Source organism: Cydia strobilella, chromosome Z (assembly GCF_947568885.1).
Source record: "Cydia strobilella chromosome Z, ilCydStro3.1, whole genome shotgun sequence".
NCBI classification, from domain to species: Eukaryota; Metazoa; Arthropoda; class Insecta; order Lepidoptera; family Tortricidae; genus Cydia; species Cydia strobilella.
In genome coordinates this window covers 60,290,452-60,315,447 of record NC_086068.1, presented here as the reverse complement: position 1 = coordinate 60,315,447, position 24,996 = coordinate 60,290,452, and the positions used below count along the sequence as shown (strand labels likewise).

The 24,996-nt window shown below is 38.6% G+C and overlaps 1 protein-coding gene across 1 annotated transcript in view; it reads left to right on the top strand.

The window, feature by feature from the left end:
* The window catches only part of LOC134754724 (protein crumbs-like), a 66,028-nt gene extending 41,401 nt beyond the window's left edge, over positions 1 to 24,627 (top strand). Inside the window, exons 14-21 of the mRNA XM_063691058.1 lie at positions 325 to 431; positions 1,689 to 1,876; positions 2,703 to 2,824; positions 3,721 to 3,874; positions 17,258 to 17,360; positions 18,799 to 18,979; positions 21,606 to 21,847; positions 22,720 to 24,627. Of these exons, the coding sequence (XP_063547128.1) occupies positions 325 to 431; positions 1,689 to 1,876; positions 2,703 to 2,824; positions 3,721 to 3,874; positions 17,258 to 17,360; positions 18,799 to 18,979; positions 21,606 to 21,845 (1,095 nt within the window). The 3' untranslated portion in view covers positions 21,846 to 21,847; positions 22,720 to 24,627. The remainder of the gene's footprint in view (positions 1 to 324; positions 432 to 1,688; positions 1,877 to 2,702; positions 2,825 to 3,720; positions 3,875 to 17,257; positions 17,361 to 18,798; positions 18,980 to 21,605; positions 21,848 to 22,719) is intronic.
* Positions 24,628 to 24,996: the final 369 nt, after the last annotated feature.

Sequence of the window (24,996 nt, the reverse complement as noted above, 5' to 3'; positions counted from 1 at the left end):
ATGCATAGTGATTTATGTACGCAACAAAAAACATATAATTTTATGCGTGAAAAAATTTATTTGGTACTGTATTATTTTGATCGTAAATTAATACATTTTCCGTTGTTTTATTTAAATTTGCACAGTATTTAAGTTTATAAAACCGGCCCAGTGCGAGTCGGATTCGCGCACTAATGGTTCCGTACCATTACGCAAAATACTGCAGAAAAATCACGATTGTTGTATGGGAGCCCACTTAAAAGTACGGATACCTCGGTGGGCGAGTCCGACTCGCACTTGGCCGGTTTTTTTCTGAAAACTTCCTAAAATACAATTTATTTTCAGACCGATATAAACGAGTGCTTGCATAACAAATGCCAGAATGGAGCAACGTGTCGTGATCTCGTAGCCAACTATACCTGCGAATGCCCTGAAGGATTTACCGGACAATTGTAAGTACATTTTTGGTACATTTTCTATAACCCCTCGAGTGGCAAGCTAGGGTTCCTCACACGAATTTCGAGGTTCCTTGACCCCCCCCCCCCCCTACTTGTCACACTTGGTCACATTAGGCAAAACCCTCCCCCGCCCTGGTGTGACTGTGACGTCACATCTTTTCAATGAAATCAGCGTTCATCACACGAATTTCGAGGGTTCTTGACCCCCCCCCCCCCCCCTACTTGTCACACTTGGTCACATTTAGCAAAACCCTCCCCCGCCCTGGTGTGACTGTGACGTCACATCTTTTCAATGAAATCGGCAAATCGAATTAAGTATTACTATGTAATATTTGACAAAAGAAATTATTAGTCATTTTATAACCCAAAACAGATTAGGAACCAAAATTGAATGATTAAAAACGATTATCGTTCCAAAAACTTGTTTTTTAACTGTATAGCAAATAAAATAATTTAAATACATTTAAATAAGTTCCCCCTCCCCCTTGTCACAACATGTCATATTTTTATCCCTCCCCTTAAACTTGTGATGTAATTAATGGATGACCACCCTACCTCGAATGGGACGCTCTCTGACAACCGCGCGTGCGGCGGGCCGCCATTTTTAATATGGAAAACACGCCCCCTGGCGGCTGCGCGCCGCACGACGCGAAAATTTAAAATATTTCTTTGCCACTCGAGGGGATAACTAAAATCAACATAGAGGGACCATCATTCGACACGAGGGCTATAAGCTCATAAATTATTTGTTTATTATTATTATATTATACATATCAGCACTTACAGATAAACGAAGTGAAGGTCAGTTCAATAAAACAATCCGATGATTTAGCAAGCTTTGTATTCACTTACACTCCGACATAATCAAGTTATGACAACTCGATCTGCACTCGTTCGTAGCCTCACTCGTTCTGCCTCCCAACCGTAGCGCCAGTTGCCGCCATCTTGCCTCACCGGAAGCGGTACGATTTAAAATGGCGCGACCAATCGGGAGTCAGCTCGAAATGTCAAATGCTTCCGTTACTTGTTAAATTAATATATTTTGATAAACAGTCCTTAACACTGTTTATCAACATATACAGAAATTTAAAATACATATTTTAATAATTAATTGGGACTATGAAATGCTAACACTTACGTGCTAATAGTGTTAGTACTTTTTTCTCCCGTAATTCGTCAAGGAGTGAATCTGGGGTTAAAGATTCAATAAAAATCGCTTCGGTTTACATTTCTATTTCACCCTTCATGCAGTTGCGAAACGGACATCGACGAGTGCGCGTCCACACCGTGCGAGCACAGCGGCACGTGCACGGACACGCCGGGCGGCTTCGTGTGCACGTGCGCGAGCGAGTGGCGCGGCGACCGCTGCGAGACGCCGCGCGAGCGCACGTGCGCGCACCAGCCGTGCCAACACGGAGCCACTTGTAGGGACGTGCCAGGTATTGTGTAATGACACTACAACGGATTTATGTTTATTTATTTATTTATTTATCATTTATATTCGGAGATCCAACAGCTGTTAACATGTCTATAGGTTTTATAAATATGATACAAAAAGCCAATTACAGGTTCTCACAGGTTAGAGAACCTTTCAGATCCTCTTACATCAATTTTAATTCCGATTAGAAAAAAAACCGGCCAAGTGCGAGTCGGACTCGCGCACTAAGGGTTCCGTACCATTACGCAAAAAACGACTAAAAAATCATGTTTGTTGTATGGGAGCCCCACTTAAATATTGATTTTATTTTGTTTTTAGCATTCGTTGTTATAGCGGCAACAGAAATACATCATCTGTGAAAATTTCAACTGTCTAGCTATCACGGTTCATGAGATACAGCCTGGTGGCAGACTGACAGACAGACAGAGACAGATACAGACAGACAGACAGACAGCGGAGTCTTAGTAAATAGGGTCCTGTTTTTACCCTTTGGGTACGGAACCCTACAAAATGAAGAAATTCAAAATGGCGGCCGTTTTTTTACAATTTAGACTTCGGAATCTTAGGAACCTTTCGAATAAGTAACAAAAAAATGGTGACCTGTAATACCTTATTACCAATAAATTATGTCTATGTCTATGTCTAAATGGCATTATGGCAGGTGTATGATAGTTTTATGAAACATTACAAACACATTAGTGGCAAATCAAGGCCGTTTATACATTTGGTCGAGCACAATGTATGAATAGTCTTGATTTGTTGCGTCCATCCAGTTTGCAGCTTTATAATAATCTTGAGACATTACTAAGCACGCGTGCACGTTGCAGACGCACCGCGAGGCAACAACTACACGTGCACGTGCTCCAGCGGTTGGGTCGGCGTGCACTGCGAGCGCGCGTTTTGCGAGCTGCAACCGTGCGAGCACGGAGCATGCGTCGCCGACGGGGAGGTATGTAGTGGACTCACTGAACCACTGTTTGTCGCGTCTATACTCTGCATCTTTAGGTATTTAAATAAAAGTAAACAAAATCTACCCTCAAATGGCTCCTTAAGACACACTTTCGCATTTATAATATTAGTATGGATTTGTAAGTTATTTTGCACCACCCATAACAACATTTATACGTCATTATGACGTCAGCGACGTAATTATGGCGTGGTATAAATGCTGTTAGCCCAGGTAGCATTTAATACGTCATTATGACGTATAAATGACGCCATTATGACGTATAAATGACTTCATTATGACGTCACTTGTACGTCGCTGACGTCACTTTGCTACCTGGGAGTAGTGTTGGTAGGGACTCGAGTCCTTTGAGTCCTCTGCTTCAAGACTCTACTCAGTTTTTCAGACTTATAATTAAATCTAAACTCGAGTTCTTTTCAACTTGTTAGTGTCCCGAGTCTTTTCTAGACTTGAGTCCTTTTCAGAGCTCTTGATTTTTTTACAAACAATTTCAAAATGCATTCTTTATGTAAAATTTGTAGATTATGTACACAAATCATACATCAACGCCTAATTTCTTTACAGTAATTTAGGATAAACCTATAAAAATGTTGACGGAGTCTTTATTCGGAGGCTCGAGTCCTTTTGAGTTGCTCGTTGAGAAAAGACTCGACTCGGGACTTAAAAGACTCGGAAGTGTTTGAGTCTCGTAGAAACGAACTGAGTTCTTCAAATTCAAAGACGAGTTCCTACCAACACTAGCTGTTAGGGGTGGTGCAAAATAACTTACAAATCATAAATCATAAATCTATTTGCGATAGATCCATACTAGTATTATAAATGTCGCGGGCAAAAGCTAGTAATTAAATAAATGTGTTATTTTATTTCCTCATGGCTAGGTCCCGGCCTGCTTGTGCGAGCCCGGGTTCACCGGCGTGCATTGCGAGACAGAGAGGGACGAGTGCGCGGAGGGGGAGGGGGGCTCGCAGCGCTGCCTGCACGGCGGCACCTGCCGGCACACGCGAGGCGGGTTCCTGTGTGTGTGCCCGCCAGGTGAGTCCATAACTTCATGATTTCCATTAATTTATATGCAAGCAAACATTTATTCAGCAAATAGGCCACATGGGCACTTTTACATGTCAATAAAATTAACCAAAAATTACAAATATGCAATCAATGAAATATTAGATAATTTGTTAGAGATGTATCCAGTCTTAATGTCGAATTACATAAAAACAACTAATAAAAAATATACAAACAACAGACAAATACTAAAATTGTTTAGAGATGTTTGTCTCTAGGTAAAATATATATCATCATCTTCCTCGCGTTATCCCGGCATTTTGCCACGGCTCATGGGAGCCTGGGGTCCGCTTGACAACTAATCCTAAGAATTGACGTAGGCACTAGTTTTTACGAAAGCGATTGCCATCTGACCTTCCAACCCAGAGGGGGAAACTAGGCCTTGTTAGGATTAGTCCGGTTTCCTCACGATGTTTTCCTTCACCGAAAAGCGACTGGTATAAATATCAAATGATATTTCGTACATAAGTGCCGAAAAACTCATTGGTACGAGCCGGGGGTTTGAACCAGCGACCTCCGGATTGAAAGTCGCACGCTCTTACCGCTAGGCCATCAGCGCCAGGTAAAATATATATAATAAATAATAAAAAAACGATCATCAAATTATCCTTAGTTGTAATGGGTCTCCAAGAAATGAATGGTGTCAATGTAATACGATAAATTAATTAGGCACTCCCGATTTACACGAAAACGATACCAAACATGGCCTCTAGTAGCTTCATTGATGTAGATATCAAGATAAAGTTGAGAGCCCCAAATAAACTTTCAATAGTATCTCGAAAACTATTGAAGATATCGAAAAAATTTACTAATTTAAACTTGTAGCAAACTTAATCAGCTTTCGTTTTGTTTAAGTAGTCGTGTCGCTAAGACTTAAAGTTTCCAAGATATAAGTGACAAAACCAAAAAATGGGACCTTCAAACCCCTTGCTCCCCACGGCATCAGGGTTACGGGCGGGGACTTTTGATATGTTCACCTCCTAACTAGTCCAAACAAAGTTACGGAGTCCACAATTGTGTTCCTAGCATTTCCCTCTATACCTTCTTATTGCTTGGTCTTCTAAAAATAAAATAAAAAATATTTACCTTCCACCTTATGTTTTAAGTTATGGTTCATTTAAGCTTAATGATTTATAACTTGCCGACTTTTAAAAAAGGAGGTAATCTGTTCTACCTATTTAGGGTTCCGTACCCAAAGGGTAATAACGGGACCCTATTACTAAGACTCCGTTGTCCGTCTGTCTGTCACCAGGCTGTATCTCATCAACCGTGATAGCTAGACAGTTGACATTTTCACAGATGTATTTCTGTCGTCGCTATAACAACAAATACTAAAAATTACAAAACCCGGTGGGCGAGTCCGACACGAACTTGTCCAGTTTATTCAACTTTCGTGTCACCGACCTAACTGGTGAGTTTACATACGTGGCCACTTCTCATCCCTATTGTAGGTCGAGTTTGTTCCCACGGAGCGTTGCTTCTCTCTTATCTTTCGAAGCCGAGACTTGAACCTAAAAACCACTAAAAGTAAACCTTATCATGATGCAACAAGGTTGCCATTCCTCTAACCTGTGTCAGTATCACAGAATACATAAAGTATAAGTACAAAAGACTCTTACTAAAACTATATTTATCTATTTCACTCTTAGAGGATATAACCAAACGGAGTAGCCATTAACAGGCGTTCCCCTCTGTCGAAAATAGTCGGCCAATGGTCATACACAATGTGTGACGTTTGTCTGACATGACTATTTTGACGTTACGTATAAATTTGACGTTATGTAGACAATACGTATCAAAGGTTGTGTATAAAAAACGATTAAAAAAATATTTTTGCTTAGACTGGAACGGGTCACATGATTAAAATGCCAACCGATTGCTTTATGTTTTTTCCTACAACCCTAGGTTAATATGGTTTGTCAAAGGACTGTCTCATTTCTTTGTCTTACACTAGTACTGGCACCCAAAAGAAAAGGAAGGGAGACAGGGGATTTTCTCATTTACTGACAGTTTGGTTAGACCAACTATACCTTTGTACGTGTTACCGTAAAACGTATAAATATGTATAACGCCAATATAAACTTAATTTACAGTGGTTGAGGGTAGAATAAGTTTTCTGCCAACAAACTGCTATGCAGTTTGGCAGATAAGTTAGCAATAATTAATGTACTTCTCTTCTCGTGTCGTGTATGTTATATCGAGCCCGCATTTCAACATCGCTTGAAATCAACACTTAATTACTTGGATTTTTCTCGAATTCGATCTCCGGACACTTATTTCACACTTGTAAAGAAGTTTTATGGCGGAACACTTGTTTTTTTTCCGAAAAGTTCGAGTTGTCTGTCTAGTCGTGTCCACTATGGACATGACTAGCCAGAGACAGAGGCATGGAAGGCAATGGAGGAGGCCTTTGTGTCAACGTTATCTGACGTGAATTCTGAGGTGGTATTCCTAAGCTATTATTGTTCTTTGGAGTAATTTAGTTGCTAGTTATCAATGCTCAGTAGATTATGTACCTTTTTAAAAGACTCATTTTCCTCCTAAATAAAGAAAATAAAGAAAATAAATAAATAAATAAATTTTCGAGTTGACCGACTGATTTTAGTTTTAAGTGTTAGATGCTCTAGACTAAAGTTTATTGGATCGTTATAATACGAGGTTGAAGTTACATTTTGAGAGCGCGTTTACTTTGCGGCTTTGCCTAAGTAAGACTTAAGTTTAGTGTTAAAGACACAACATACGATATGCGCGATCTTGTTACGAATCTTCTAATATCAAAATGACTGTTTGGTACTTAAGCCTGTGGGTGTCTCTCGCACTTGCTAGTAAAATGCATTTTTGAATGAGACTAATGCTCTAGTTATGCACTTCAATTACCTGTATCAGTATTTATTTTTCTATGTAATCAATAAATCTCTTCAAATTGTTGCATCTTACCAAAGATAGATATAACTCGGTAATAGATGGATACAGTCTAAGGAAAAAACGTGCCTCGAAAATCAAGAAAATTTGATTCTGGTTCAGAGGGCGCTACTAGTTTTGGCCTACAGTCGTATAGATGGCGTTGACGGTTTCGTTTGTTATTTAACAATTTTAACGCATATCAGTGAAAGAACATGGGTCAAAATCATAAAAATAATTAATGCAAATAAAAAAAATCATTTATCTATATTTAAATACATTCTATCGTATTTTTATAAATCTTCATTTTTAGTTTTAAAGTGTGTCTACAGATGGCAGTGAATTTACTGGGGTTACAAAATTTACTATGACAGTACCGCTCTAGTATAAGTTACTCTATGATCTTACTTAACTTCTTAGTACATAAAATCAGCTGAATCCTAACTTTAGCATGTTCTTTTGTGATAATTTGGAACTAACATGTATTGAAACTTGAACTTACTTGAATTGAAGTTCTATATGATGTTCAGTTTGTTAATGTAACGTGTTTCAAAATTACAGACAAGGCGTCTCCGTTTGGTTATATCCTCTAAGCATTTCACTAATTGAAAAACCTAAAATGAGTAAAATGACACCAATTTCGTACTTATTTTATTTGTATCAATCATACATTGTCAGTTACAATTAGGTACATATCTATGGAAGATGGATGTCAAAACATACATACATTATTACAAGAAAAAATACAAGAATAAAATTTTAAGAATGTCATTAAACACAATTAAAGTCATAATGTAATGAAAGTCATAATGTAATGATTGTCATATTATCATTAGTCATAATTCTGAAACCGTTAACTTTCAGGATTTTCCTCAGGTTATCCTATAGATAGGTTAGGTTAGGTTTGTTTTATGGCAATCCTGAAAAGTTACGCGTTTCTGAGAAAAACCAAATTATGACTAACGAAAATGTGGACAAACAATACATTATGACTTAAAACTATATGGGAAACAATATAGACCCGGTGTAGGAGTTATGACGTTTTTCCCACGTTCGGTCAGCTGTTGGAATCTTAGTGCGCCGCGCGCAATCTGCCGTACTGATAACTGATAACTGATAACGGTGATAACGGGACGGCGGCGCTCAAACTGCGACTGCTGATATAACCCACTGAGAATGGATCAACGTTTAGATTTTTTTTTTACAAAAATGAACCGACGCATAATAGATAATAGGGAACATTACGCGAAACTCTGCGCAGAGGGCGCCACTACCACAATCTGAGGGTCCATCGCGAAACAAGAAAAACGATTCATTATCTAACATCTCTGTCACTTGCATATTTGAGCGATAAAGAGGCAGATAGCGAAAATTCTGATTCGCGTTTCCCGGTAGGTACTCTGTAAACAAACCGCCTTGATGCATCAATGTCATATTTTATTATCTGAAAACTTGTCAAAAAACTGTTAAAGGTACAGTATGTATAAGTTACTCTATGGTTTACTAAACGGGCTAGTGATGCACTCTGGTGGCAGAGCATTGCAGTAATATCCCTATTGTCTTCAATATTTAGTCTACGCAAAGTTTGTCTTATCTATTTATTGAACAAATGTGTCATTTTCAACCAAAAGGGTACTTATTGTCGGTTGTCAATAAGGCGCTATTGTCAATAAGGCGCTATCCATACTAATATTATAAATGCGAAAGTCTGTCTGTCTGTCTGTGTGTTACCTCTTCACGCTTAAACCGCTGAACCGATTTAGTTGAAATTTGGTATACAGATAGTTTGAGTCCCGGGGAAGGACATAGGATACTTTTTATCCCAGAACTCACGCCTCAAGGGGGTGAAAAGGGGGTTGGAAATTAGTATGGGGAATCAATAACCGCTGAACCGATTTAGACGAAACTTGGTATGTGGATAGTTTGAGCTGTGGGAAAGGATATAGAATAACTTTTATCCCCGAAATCATCCCTTAAGGGTGTAAAAAATGGGGTGGAAATGTATAGTGTGGACCAATTTGGGGGTGAAAAAAGGATGGATTAAAAAGCAGATAAGAATTAAGGTACCCAAATTACTAATTCCACGCAGACGAAGTAGAGAGAGAGTAGAGACGTAGAGATTGAGAAAGTGTACAGCCCCATTTTTCGTTACTGGTCATCCGTTCATCATAGTGAGAACAAAAAAAAGTAAATATAGAATAAGTATAAGACTAGTCATATGGCGACTGAAGCAACTCTTAGTTTCGCACTTAAACTATCGTGAGACATATTTCAAAATATTTATCAGTACGGTTTTTACTCACTATTATTTTTAGTCGCTTTTGGCGACATGTTTCGGATTCTTTGGGAATCCATCCTCAGGCACGAGTGTCCGCGGCGGTTGTTCGTCGTGCACTGTGAGGATGGATTCCCAAAGAATCCGAAACATGTCGCCAAAAGCGACTAAAAATAATAGTGAGTAAAAACCGTACTGATAAACTCTTAGTTTGTTAGATAATGAAAAAAAAAATGAAAAAATGTATTGGTTCCTTACAAGTAGTTTACAGCATGGGATGGGATCTTCTTTTAAGCATTAGATATAGATAAAAATATTATATTATATCGTAATAAAACAAATTATATGGTCCATTGTCTGAAATTAAGTGGTTTTTTTTTAACCGGACAAGTGGGAGTCGGACTCGCCCACCGTGGGTTCCGTACAAATTGTATTTTTAGTATTGTTATTGCGGCAACAGAAATACATCTGTGAAAATTTCAACTGCCTGCTATCACGGTTCATGATACAGCCTGGTGACAGACAGACGGACAGTGGAGTCTTTGTAATAGGGTCCCGTTTTTACCCTTTGAGGACGGAACCGGTAATATTTTTGGGAATATACTAATGCATAGAAAAAGGTGAGGGATGAAAAGAGATTGCATGTAGCGGAGATGAGAATGTTAAGGTGGATGTGTGGCGTGACGAGAATGGATAGGATAAGGAATGAGTATATAAGAGGAAGCCTGAAAGTTGCACCCATAACAGAAAAAATAAGGGCGAATCGCCTAGCATGGTATGGGCATGTGATGCGGAGGGATGAAAGTCATGTGACGAGAAATGTATTAAGAATGAGTGTGGAGGGAGGTACGAGGAGAGGAAAACCGAGGAAAAGGTGGATGGACTGTGTGAAAGATGATATGAAACTAACGCAAGTGAATGATGAGATGACGGGTGACAGAGATGTATGGAAGAAAAAGACATGCTGCGCCGACCCCAAGTGAATGGGACAAGGGCAAGCGAATGATGACTAATGCATAGAAAACATTCATGACTCTGCAATAAATATCTGTGTTCATCACACAAATAAAATGCCCTTACCGGTATTCGAACCCAGGACCATCGGCTTTATAGGCAGGGTCACTACAGACATAGAGTAACTTATACTAGAGCGGTACTGTCATAGTAAATTTTGTAACCCCAGTAAATTCACTGCCATCTGTCGACACACTTTAAAACTAAAAATGAAGATTTATAAAAATACGATAGAATGTATTTAAATATAGATAAATGATTTTTTTTATTTGCATTAATTATTTTTATGATTTTGACCCATGTTCTTTCACTGATATGCGTTAAAATTGATAACAAACGAAACCGTCAACGCCATCTATACGACTGTAGGCCAAAACTAGTAGCGCCCTCTGAACGAGAATCAAATTTTCTTGATTTTCGAGGCACGTTTTTTCCTTAGACTGTTTCCATCTATTACGGAGTTATATCTATCTTTGCTACAGACTAGGCCAGACCGCTCGTCTGAAAAGTGGACACAAAGTGCAGTCGTTAAGAAAAGTGTTTCCAAAAATATTTTACATTTGTCCTACCCAAATGACATAGACTACCGTTATACAGGGTGACCTTAGCCATTGGACAAACCCTGAAATCCCACGTAGGGTTACTTCTAAGGAATGTTAATATTTTTTTAATAAGAACAAAAAAAAAAAATCTCAAACAAAAGTTATATCCAAAAATCGACAACAAAAAGAAACATACTGTATTAATCATTGGCAGAGCTTTTGACAATAGGGACCGTGCGCGTTGGAGGGTCTGCCATCTTGTGGCCTGAATCGGAACCATAAACATGTACATCACATGTACATTGACACTTCACGCCGAAGCAAGTGCTGCCATCTTGTGAGCTACTTTGGAAGCATAAACTACACATTTACGCCGCGCCAAAAATTTGACGTCTCCTGTGCTGCCCTCTACAGTTTATGCACGCTCCCTATTTTATGGATGGTATAGAAAGGATGCCAATCTCTTATGGCAGAATTGTTGCAAAAGTGACCGCTTTCAGCTTTAAACAATAGTTCCTAATCTCTCCGGTGGCGCTAGTTAGGCTCTGGGACACGAGTATAACATGAACCAACAAATAACCCGACCAAATTACGTAGGTTGTTTTTGGTAGTATTTCGGTGTATGGGTGGCGCCGCCTTATTACTGTTTTTTGATGGACACTTTTCATACATAGAGATTTGGCTCCTTTATATAGTCTCCAAGCCCTATTTGTTCGAAAATATGCGTTAATGATGACATTTTTCGAAAGTCAGAATCTTATTAGTGACAAATAAAAAAGAAAATCAAAAAGGTCGAAGAAGGTTTCATACTATTTATTACCTGAGAAGCTACTAACACATACAGACTGCTCCAAAGTAAAAAATCGTAAGTTGTTAATTTCTACGTAACCGCTACACCGATTGTTATGATACTTTGTATACTGGTTCTAAATACCCTAATGCATTTGTACATTTCGGCTTTGTCCAATGGCTAGGGACACCCTGTATATGTAGTATATAGTTTAAATTAAAAATACGAGTAGGCAGGAGGTAAAATCAATACCTAGCATAGATTTCGTAGAGTCCCTCATGGCGCCAAAACGACCAATGCGTCATCACACATTAAGGCCGTTCCATCGGATTGCCGCTGTCTTTGTCACATTTCGCAAGAAAGGACAGGAAAGAACATACGCGCCAAGTGTCAATTTTGATCGAATTTTGTCGGTTTTTATTTATTATAAAAACGTTACCTTACAATATCGAAATTCTAAAGCTATGAAATTACTATTTATGTTAAGATTGTTTTTTCTTCTTTTTTTGTTTATAGTATCACATAATAAATAACCGAGTAAAGTAGGATTAAAAGTCCGAGTTAGAGGTTACTTTGGGAATTAATTGTATCGAGCGAAGTGTCATAATTCGTGTATCGGAAGCTATGTTGTTAAAGATAATATAGTCAAGAACTACATATATTTTTTCCACGTCTACGAATATAAACGCCTCTTAGAAAAACTTGATCATATAAGGAGATTTTTCGCCTTCTGGCTCAGGGAACCGCCTTAATAATTATCCTTAATTAGTCATTTTCCTCTAAACATGTCGCTATATACCCACAATGTTTGACGCGTCGCTTGCGCAGCCGGATTACCTGCGGTTTCCTTAGGGATGTACTCATGCAATCAGTCTCAACAATTTAACTTTAATATTGTCTTCGGTTACCGCGATAGTTACTCATGAAATAAAACTATGAAAACGGATTATATCGCGTATATTGAATTTATAATACATCCCGACGTTTCGAACCCTTTACAGCGTTCGTGGTCAACGGGTAACTGAGGAAAAATTACAAAGTGCAAAAATACCCACATACTAAAATAATGAACAATCATAGGCTACAAACTTTAAGGCTGGTTGTACATGCAAAATCGGTTCATAAGGCTAGTTATACACTACAATTATTTTCAAGTAAAGATATATATATATATATACGCGATAAAAATATAATCCGCGATATAATCCGTTTTCATAGTTTTATTTTAATTTAACTTTAACTTAGAGTTTTGAATGATTCACGGTTAGTTTCACTAGACTTATATTGACCGGGATATAGACCGTGATTACCTTTTGTATTATTTGTGAGCTCCCGATATTTCGACGCAGTTACATGCATCATGTTCACGGGTGACTGAAGATAGCGGGTGGGTGTCAAAGTTGTGTAGACAGCGCTCTGTCTACCCTCATTCTTGCAGTTAAACTCGGTTGTGGCATCACTGACTAATCGAGCACACGCTCTGTGTGACTCGCTACATCTAAACCAGGAGCTGAACCATGTTCAGAGTGTCCTGAGGATGAATGGCTACAGAGTTAACATGGACAAGCGGGACACAAAAACCAAGCGCCTTACTCATCGCGTTGAGAGACAGCCAGCGTTTATGCCGTACGTCAAGGGTGTGACAGACAAGATATCAAAAATACTAAATAACTACTCTGTAAAAACTATCTTCACCCCGCACAGGAAAATTGCACAATTTCTGCGGTCGCCCAAAGACAATTTTCCCCTGGAAAAACCTGGTGTATACAAAGTTGAGTGCAGCTGCGGTAGTTCGTACATTGGGCAGACCAAACGCACTATTGCCTGCAGAATTAAAGAACACATTGCTGCGGTCAAGAACAATGACGTTCGCAAGTCAGCTATTGCTCAGCATCTCCTTGAGTCGGGTACAAATCACTGGATCGAGTTGCATAGTCCCAAGGTCATTTCGACAGAACGCCACTATATACCAAGATTGGTAAGAGAAGCCGTTGAAATTTACAAATACAAAAATTTTAATCGTGAAGATGGGTTTAAACTGTCAAATGTGTGGAATCCTGTGATTTGTTTGTGTAAAAAACCAGTGATATCCGAATCAAACACGCGTAGTGACACCGTGAGTGTAGTGTGTTTGGACAGACCAACGAGTGTGAACGCGACCGGACCAACAAGTGTGAATGTGACCGTTGGTAACGTTGAAAGTGAACGCAGCCGACGCGCAAGAATGAGGGTAGACAGAGCGCTGTCTACACAACTTTGACACCCACCCGCTATCTTCAGTCACCCGTGAACATGATGCATGTAACTGCGTCGAAATATCGGGAGCTCACAAATAATACAAAAGGTAATCACGGTCTATATCCCGGTCAATATAAGTCTAGTGTAACTTTAACTTAGTTCCGCATTATCGTCCAAGTTACAGTTGTAATTAGTATTATTTTTTTAAATACATGCATTGGGGCATAGAGAAATATAAGTAAAGAACGAGTGGTAACTCCATACATCAGTTTTCGCGCCTTATTTCGTAGTGGACATCTAGCGTCAAGTAGCGGAACTCTCATTACTGCTACTCGACAATAGATGCATGTAGCCGTGTAGCGGTTCTATAGCAGTTCTTTTAAGGCTATTATAGAGAACATCATTCGCTACACAAGTAGCAGTGACGTCAGCGACGTACAAGTGACGTCATAATGACGTAACGGACGTCATAATGACGTATAAATGCTACCTGGGTACGTAGTTACTAGGATAAAATACCGATACTATATTCAAGTACATCACTAGCACCTGAAACAGTTTGAGAAACAGAGTACGATCAGTCATAAAGAATTTATTAGAGTATCACAATAGCATAGACTAGTGGAGATAGTAAGAAGAAATACGTTATTATTCAGAGCAAAATTCAACAATATTCGAATACAAGTATGATGATTGATATAATAATTATTTGAGTGTAATTGTCTACAGTAAATTGTTTTGTTATGAACTATTGTGCAGTAGTGAACTAATATTATGACAGACATTAGTATGACCAATTAATAGTTATTGTCGTGCTTGCGATTGAAATAAGACTAGCGAGTGTTTTGTTTTAAAATTATTAAATATGAATTTAGTGAAATGTAAGTGATATTTTTTGTGACATGTTTGAAACGGAATAAATAAGGATGTGTAAGCTGCAAGGATATTTGATGCCTAATTCCAGATAAATAGAGCTGTGTGTTTGTGTGCTTGTGTAGTGACAATTGAGAAACACATCTCGTGGGAGTGCATTGCGATGAAATGCGAATAATATGTGGCAGGTGGTGCTAGTCGCGGGTCTTATAGGTACAGTATATAATTTTATATAGGTAACTATTCATATTGTCTTCGGTTACCGCGATAGTTACGAAATAAAACTATGAAAACGGATTATATCCCGTATATTGAATTTATAATACATCCCGACGTTTCGAACCCTTTACAGCGTTCGTGGTCACCGACTGAGGAAAAACTATAAAGTGCAAAACACTTTTTTTTTTGCACTTTGTAGTTTTTCCTCAGTCACCCGTTGACCACGAACGCTGTAAAGGGTTCGAAACGTCGGGATTCAATATACACGATATAATCCGTTTTCATAGTTTTATTTCATAGGTAACTATTAATTTAAAAACCCCTACGCATTATGCCAAAAAGTACATTTCTTGCCAAAAATGCCTTACATAATTATGGAAAAGTGCTGATTACTCTTCAAAATGCTGGATCGATTTTTATCAAACATAGCTAAGAATCACCGCAAGGAAACTCGCTTTCACGTAAAAAAAACCGCATCGAAATCGGTCAACCCGTTTGCGAGCTACGATGCCACAGACAGACACGCAGATATTGGTGTCAAACATATAACACGCCTCTTTTTGCGTCGGAGGGTAAGGAGGGGTAAAATGACATTCATTAATAACACCTCAATTCTAATTTTTAACAAAAAAAAGTCACCTATGATCTATACCAAAGATAGATATAACTCCGTAATAGATGGATACAGTCTAAGGAAAAAACGTGCCTCAAAAATCACGAAAATTTGATTCTCGATCAGATGGCGCCACTAGTTTTGGCCTACACTCGTATAGAGGGCGTTGACTGTTTCGTTTGTTATTTATAATTTTAACGCATACCAGTGAAAGAACATGGGTCAAAATCATATAAAAATAATTAATGCAAATAAAAAAATCATTTATCCATATTTAAATACATTTTATCGTATTTTTATAAATATTTATTTTTAGTTTTAAAGTGTGTCGACAGATGGCAGTGAATTTACTGGGGTTACAAAATTTACTATGACAGTAACGCTCTAGTATAAGTTACTCTATGTCTATACATATAATAAAGCGGTCAAAAATAATATTATTGTTGTATGTCCGGAGGTGCATAGGGCCTCCACAAGATTCCGCCATGCCTTTCTATTTTCTGCATCCTTCTTGGCCTCGCTCCAGCTCAGTCCCACGGCTGAAAATAATATAACTTATTTCTTATTTATTGTTTATTGTTTATTACCTACGCATTTTTATAAACAATTGTCATGTTAATAACTTTTGTGCAAAAATAGTTTCATTGAGGGTGCGATTAGACCAGAGTTTTTTCTATCTAGCGAAAGTTGTTTAAACAGGTTACAAATCGATGAAGTTACTAGACCTACCTACCAAAGCTTTATTAACCGTATTTTGATCTAAAAAACCAGCCAAGGGCGAGTCGGACTACGACAAAAACCAAAAATACGATTGTTGTATGGGAGCCCCACTTAATATTTATTCTATTCAGTCTTTAGACGGACGGACAGCGGAGTCTTAGTAATAGTGTCCCGTTTTTACCCTTTGGGTACGGAACCCTAAAACGGGCTATTTTTTTTAAAAGACTATGTTGGCTGAACCCATTGTACCTTAACGTAAGAAAAGCAAATATAATTTTAGTTCTGCATCATGGTAACTTAAGGCCTGTGCACACCGGATGCGTGTGCGTAGACAAGCGCGTTGTAATATACAGTACCTTATGAGAGACGACACACCGCACAGTTGGCTGGATGGCTCGAAAAGAGGACATTCGCACTTTTTTCAGAAAATCATTTTTTGAAAAATGCTATCCAATAGATAATTATATGAGGAACAATAAATGTGGTATACATTTTTGCGAAATAAGGCATATTGACAGCAGAAAAAAATAAAGTCTGTTTTTTTGTATGGGACCCAAAAATAGGTATCTTGTTTCTCAGAAACTATTAGAGGTCCCGTCTTCTACCTTTCAAGACTTTGTTTTTCTACTTTTATAGAGTAAGAAACGATAAGCAGATTTTCTATTCAGGTGCTGTTTTTTTTTTTTAGTCCAGTAAAAGTTAACACATTTTCGATTTTTTCGTTTGTTTTTTTTGGGTTTTTACATTATATTTCGATAGTTAAAAGTAAAAATGATAATAACACATAGTATATGTAACGTTTATTAAGTTATAAAAAAATCCTAAGTACATTTTTTACATTTTTCATACAACTAAAAAGAAATAATCTAATGTTTTACAATAGACACATGTCATTTAAAATATTAAATATATTTATTGTTCCTCATATAATTCTCTATTGGATAGCATTTTTCAAAAAATGATTTTCTGAAAAAAGTGCGAATTTCCTCTTTTCGAGCCATCCAGCCCACCGTGCACCGCTTCCGTGACGTGCGCGTGCACGTCTACGCACACGCAGTCGGTGTGCTCTGGCCTTGCAAACATATAGTTGCGGTAAAACTTTAGCATTACACTTCATGCAATATGGCGCCTGTCTCTTGAACTGTTATTAATAATAATTGTGTTGCAGCCTGGACAGGCCTCCACTGCGAGGCCGACGTGAACGAGTGCGACAAGGACAGCGTGAGCTGCGGCCCCACGGGCACGTGCGTCAACCTACCCGGCTCCTACATGTGAGTCATCATTTTCCTTTTCTATTTCAGTTTATACAAGCAATGTCAGGTAGGGTGAGAACGTTTTTCATGGCTGTGTGTGCCAGTACGGGGGCGGCAAATATAACCACAAGCCTGACAGGGAGCCTAGCCAAGATGCCAAGCGTACGCGTTCCATGTACCTAAGGGTAGGAGTGAAAAAAAATCTTACAAATATAGGGTGGGCCAGTGATAAATGCATTAACGAAAGACGTCAGTACGAAAAGAGAATTCATCACTGGCCCACCCTATATCTAAACACGTTTTCGGGTTTATACTAATTTAACAATATTTATCGAAGCTCTTAGATGTACTTGCATTTTTGATTATTTAGTAACTAACGTGATGATTATTCATAAATTAGGTAAAAAAAAATCCGCATAATGCGTCTGATTCAACGGAGTTTCTTGTAAAAAAAAGTGTGTGTCTTTACGCGCGATTGAAGTAAAACTTTTTTGACGTTTATCGCTACGTTGGCACTTTGACGTGTCCTATTGTGCGTGTGTCACTACTGAGCGTTACTTATGTCAGAAAAAAAATCTGAGATTCGTTCCAGTCGCGCCTAAAGAAGTTTTACTTCAAATAAATAAGTTTATGGCAAAAATTTCATTTTTGGTACAAGCTTTTATCGCTGACTGTACTTCTCTTTCAACACGCAACTAATACTCGTCGAGACAATTCTAAAAACCCCAAACACAATTAGGTTGCGTTGTTTTATCACAAGAGTACCTATGGCCAACACCTGTCTCCAGCATCAGACCAGCTCGATGGTACCATAATATTGCATTCTCACCCGATTTACATATGTATGCAAATTTTCAAATTTATTGGAAACCGGGAAGTGGGTCAAATTTAACTTGCAACATTTGTCCCTTACAAACATGTTACATACATATTACATACATACTTACATAGGTACATTTCAAGTTAAATAAAAGCTTGTAAGAACAACAGAATTAGCTCCATGCATGAATTTATTTTTATTTTTGAATTCATAATTTATATCGTTGGAACACCGGAAATGATAAAAATATTTTTGTAAACCTTAACATTATTTTATTAAAAAATATTTAAAATGTTGAAAAATTTTGAGCGGTTGAAACGCTCATAATTTTTGGCGCGAATTCGACAGAGCGTGATGACGTCACACGTTTTGCGGCCCAACTGACGTTTGCTACTAATGACACTAATCTGTCGAACGCGTGACGTCACGTGGCGTTTCGAGCGTTTCGCTCACTACCTTTTCGCGGGCAAATTTTTGTATTTTTTATTTATAATTTTAAGTAATTAAATGGTAATTTAAAAACGGAAATGCATTTGTAACATGATATAACGGTAACAAACATCCGAATAAAACATATTTCGTTCTAATATAAACTTCATGCATGAGGCTAATTAATATTTTAATGTGAATGTTCAGATGCCAATGCGAGCGCGGCAAATGCGGTCACGAGTGCGCCCTGGCCGACCCATGTTACCCGCCGGGCAACGACACGGGCCCCTGCGAGCACGGCGGCGGCTGCACGCAGCGCTGCAGCGACGTGCTCGACTACACGTGCGAGTGCATCGACGGCTGGGCGGGCAAGAACTGCTCTCAGCAGGTGCGTCACACATCTCACATCACTCACTCACACACACACACACACACACACATCACACAACACACACACACACACACACACACACACATCATGTCACATTTGTAAATTGGTAGATTAATTTGACATCGAATTTAAAAAAAGTGATATTTTTTTAATATTACGGTGGCAAGCAAGCCCGTCTGATGATAAGCAGTTACCGTAGCCAATGAGTATATAATAAGATAGAGCGGTACTGTCATAGTAAATTTTGTAACCACTGTAAATTCACTGCCATCTATCGACATACTTTAAAACTAAAATTGAAGATTAAAAAAAATACGTTAAAATGTATTTAAATATGAATTTTTTTTTTTTATTTGCATTAATTATTTTTATATGATTTTTACCCATGTTCTTTCACTGGTATGCGTTAAAATTATAAAAAACAAACGAAACAGTCAACGCCCTCTATACGAGTGTAGGCCAAAACTAGTGGCGCCATCTGATCGAGAGTCAAATTTTCGTGATTTTCGAGGCACGTTTTTTCCTTAGACTGTATCCATCTATTACGGAGTTATATCTATCTTTGCCGTAGCCTATGGACGCCTGCAACACCAGATATATATATGACACGCACGTTGCCGACCCTTTAAAAACCTGTACAGTCCTTTTTTGAAGAACCCCATACTGTAGCCCCTCGGGAAAACCTCGGCAGGGAGCTCATTCCACAGCCGGGAGCGTCCGCAGGAGACATACTAAGTGTAAGTGTAAGGCCTGAGTGGAATGATTAGTTCACATAAGTGTCATTAGTAGCAAACGTCAGTTGGACCGTCCAACGTGTGACGTCATCACGCTCTGTCGAAATCGCGCCAAAAATTATGAGCGTTTCGACCGCTCAAAATTTTAAATATTTTTAATAAAATAATGTGAAGGTCTACAAAAGTATTTTTATCATTTGCGGTGTTCAAACGATATAAATTATGATTGCAAAGATTTAAATAAATCATGCATGCAGCTAATGAGGGCTACCGCGTTTAATTTCGCCGCTAGGGGTGCTAGTGAACTCCATCTAGTTTTTCAAAATGTTAAATGCATAGAAGTTTGGGGGTTTCAAGCTTTTTTTATTGCGAATTTTCACTCCTTATTCATAATTTGTGGTAAATATTGGTCCATCTTTGATTAATCATGGTAAACAATAAATATAGCTCAATAAATGTTAGTGGTTTAAATAAAGTGCAAACTAAAATATATGCAAAATTAAACATGTTGAAAAAATGGCACATTTAGACGTTAATATACTTTTGTGTATATTAGAACGTATTGATTTTATAAAAATAAGCATAGAAGAATTTTGAGATCTGTTTTTCTGGACCTACATCTACAGTGGCGCCACCTGGTGAGCACAAAAACGGTAGCCCTCATTAATGAAAATGAAAAATGAAAAAATATTTATTAACTAAGAGTACAATTCCTGAAAGATTAACTTTGGCACCCGCACTAGGCGCTCCTGTATCGCGGGCACCAATAACAGTAGGTAGTTGTAACAAAGAATGTTATAACCGGTTGACAATTGTTAGGTTAACTAGGACTAAAAATTTTAGTAATTTCTCTGTCTCGTCATAGGTTAAACTGGCTAGCCATTTCTTAACAAGTACTTAGAGTCATAAACGGATTTATCTTTGATATCAGAGTATCTTATGGCGACATTGTAAATATACCTATAATATTAATATGTATTATATGTGTATTTATATTATAATATAGGCTACAGGTTTTCAATTATTTACTTGTGTAATAATTGAACCATAATTTCACTTTTCTTTACATAGTGTTCGTTTGTCTGTCATTTTTAATTGTCTACTCTCAGTTGCTTAAAGGTTGACTGGAAGAGATCCCTTACAGGGATAAGTTCGCCTTTGTACATTGTATACTCTCTGTTTAATTGTATATCTTAACCTGTCTTATGTGCAATAAAGTGTTTACATACATACATACTGTTGCGAACGCAACCCTTTATTTGTATAATGCAGTAGCTAAACGCAGCCGTAGGGCTCGGTTACTATGCGGAGGCTTTCTAAGAAGCACCAATAGGAGCGCTCCACATAACTCGTATCGCGGCCAATTAGAGGCACCTAAATTTAAAGTACCTTTTTACCATTCAAATTTAGCTTAATCACTCTCGCATCAGCCTCCATACCATTACCAAAGATAGATATAACTCCGTAATAGATGGATACAGTCTAAGGAAAAAACGTGCCTCGAAAATCACGAAAATTTGATTCTCGATCAGATGGCGCCACTAGTTTTGGCCTACGCTCGTATAGAGGGCGTTGACTGTTTCGTTTGTTATTTATAATTTTAACGCATACCAGTGAAAGAACTTGGGTCAAAATCATATAAAAATAATTAATGCAAATAAAAAAAACATTTATCCATATTTAAATACATTTTATCGTATTTTTATAAATATTTATTTTTAGTTTTAAAGTGTGTCGACAGATGGCAGTGAATTTACTGGGGTTACAAAATTTACTATGACAGTACCGCTCTAGTATAAGTTACTCTATGCCATTACCACCACTTGTACACCTTTAACCATTTTCGTCAACCTTACCTCGTAACGTTAATATGGTACATGTTGTTGTAGAGCGTCGCATCGGAGTCGGAAGGCGGCGCCTCGACGTCGGCCACGGTGCTGATCGCGGTCGGGTGCGCGCTGCTCGCCGCCGCGCTGGCGGCGCTGGCGCTCGGCGCGCTGTGCGCTCAGGCGAGACGCAAGCGCGCCACCAGGGGGACTTACAGCCCCTCGGGGCAGGAGTACTGCAACCCGAGGGCGGAGATGTTGCATCACGCGCTCAAACCGCCTCCGGAGGAGCGGCTCATTTAAAGGTATTTTTAATACAATTGCGAAAAAATAATAAATTAATATATCATTAGTAGAATCATAACCACCAAACCAAACCAAAACCAAAAGTACCTATACAGCCCGCGATACTTGAGCTGCCGCAGCCCGCGATACCTTCATACTCGTGCGCGCCCCGGCCGCGGCCGCCGCGGGCCCGGCGCGGGTTGTTCAACGACACCTCCTCATAACTCATGAGGCCCTGGTACCTGCTCCGCGCTAAATTACATTTTAACTGCGTTTCGAAAGTATAGTTTGGAACTAAAAAGTAAAAAGCACTAGTTCGTGAAATTGAGCTTCTCGCACGCTACGCAGCCACAAAAAGTACCACTTTTTGAGCAAATGTATTAAAAAGGTATGATTTAGATTTAGATTTATTTATTTCAGGATAAATTTGCATCAATGTCAAAATTATTCGGCTAATTTTTTAGGTTACGACACGCGCGGCTGCAGCCCGACACGATGGCGCGCCGCGCACCAGTCTCGGTCGGAATTAATTACTTATGTAATTTAATTACATGATAATTGAATTACATGCATTTAATTTTTAAATTACTTTCAGCCCAACACTGCCGCGTACGATAGGCGTAGGTTTCAAAGGGATAACAAGAGGCACAAAACAAGTAATAGTATTATCATACAGAACGGCCTCGCACCGCCCCGCCCCGATTCGAATTACCTCGCCCCGCGACAGAAATCTGGCGGACTTCTGGCGTACTATCAGTACTATTTTTAAGCAACTTGCTCACACTATGACGCATGACGCGTGTACGGACGTGCCGTTCACACATGGAAACGCGAGTGATTTTTGATGTTTAGCGTGTCCGCCCTGTGACAGAGGTGTCAATAATTGTTCCAGATCCGAGCCCTGAGCGGTCACCGCTCGACCAAACGCCAAGTACCTGTGCGGGGTGATACTCCACGACCCGGCATTGCCCGCTAACCAAACTTTATATTATGTACTTACACAATGTATTGTCGGTATTAGCTAATTAAAATCAGGTTCGGTGGATTTTAATATGCTAAATTCCCATTTTGTAGATATTCTAAAATTTTAAGGTGACTATGAATTTTCAAAAAATGTGACTATGAACTACTAGTATAGACTATTAAAACGAACTATTTTCAGATATGTCATAATTGAGATATTTAATGAAATTATCGTTTAATAAGAGAATGATAGATTTAAAGGTGATGTCATTTCTACGCTAGACTATGGACGTAAAAGTAAAATAAACAGAAGCAAGAATTAGCATTTACAGAGTTGCGTGCGCTAGTTGTTAAACTAGGACCTAAGTCTAAACCTAAAACTAAATTATACTTTACAATTTTTTTTATGAAGCAGAAACGTCAATTTTTCCTAAGCGTTTACGGAAATTGATAATTGTGAACGCATTACGGACACAAAGTTTTGCGGATATTATTTTCTAATGTGTACCCACAGCGCTGCATTCAAATAATTATATCTTAGAACGAATTCTCGGTAACGGTTTACACGTACTAGTTTAAGCGAGACATTTTTTAAATAAAGTAGATTCCAGTGAAATTACATTTGTTACAGCGAATATGTCGTGTAGTGTGAAAAGATCAAGCAATCAAGTAATTATGATATTCCGCACGATCTTAACGATATTTTGTCAAATTAACATCATAAAAAGCCGGTTTAATTAAACAGTTCATTATAAGTTTTACTTCCGTCGTGTGTATTACTTAGCATTACGGAGAATCCGTTCTGATATATAATCTATAAACGTAAAAGTCCCGACTGACTGACTCACTTAAATCAACGCCCAGCCCAAACCGTTGGACCTAGAGAGCTGAATTTTTCACAATAGGTAGTTTTTATAACGTTAGTATCCACTAAGGGGTTTTTCAAAATTCATCCCCTAAGGGGATGGAATGAGGGTTCAAGTTTTATTTTAAGCTATGAATTCGAACCTTGGGTAAAAGGGTCTACTTTCTTGCGCGGACCGTTTAAAAAATCTAACTACTTTAGTCCGCCGTATAGACAACAGACTTGGAATTAACAAAAAACTTCAAAATTCCAAACTTAGAAAGTTTTCTTTCTTAGTCTACGGTGTGCCGACTAATGATAATAACGACCAGCGTCGGCAAAGTAGTAACGTGTTTTTCGAGTCGGTGTGTCGTCTTAAGAAGTTGCATTGGTTTGTAGACAAATTTCGTGGATGTGTGGGATCAGCATTTGGAAGCATTGGCTATGAATTGTAAGGAATTGTTGGGTGTGCGCACGCCTTGCAACCGAATAACTAAAGTCGGACTTGCCGCGCTCAGCTTATATAGAAGCGGCCTTGATGACGACTCCATAGTCGCGTGTGTCTGCGCGTGCCCGAAACTCGTGTGGCTGGACATATCCGACAGAAGCGTATCGGACATCGTAATAGGACGCATAGCGGAGGAGCGGCGCGACATGCGCGCGAACTTGCGCGGGAGCAAGTACGCCAGCGACAACGACAACAATCTACGCTTTAAACTGCAGCTGCTGGTTGACCCTTTGAAGAGCCAGTTGGAGCTTTTATTAAGTCCATTGAGTCCATACAGAGCGAGACCTCTTGGTCTACACAGACCATTACGTACACAGATTAAAAAATTCTACCCATCTGTTTTAAGGGAGTCCCCTCTGCCAACAAATAGTCTAACCCGTTCGTATAAAGATACCGCAAATCGATGTACAGGTTAGCCGTTTGGCACACACATACTAGAGGCCAAAACAAAATTTTTAACCCGAAGTTCCTAAAAAAAATTCGCTGCGGGGAGTGGTAAAACATTATTTTTTTTGTATGGTAGAAAAAAATATTCCAAAACCTATGGTATGTGGTATCATACGAAAGGCCTTTTTGAGGCGATTCTAAAAATATATCACATCATTACATTTCGATCATTTTTTTTTAATAAAACAAAAAGGATTTTCGAAACATACCAAGTTTGGGCTCCTCCAGACACGATATGGCTGATTTTTTTTTGTACAATATACCACAAATGATACGTGATATCCTCATGTCTAGTTAGACATTAAAAAAAATATACCTTAGAACGAATTCTCGGTAACGGTTTACACGTACTAGTTTAAGCGAGACATTTTCTAAATAAAGTAGATTCCAGTGAAATTACATTTGTT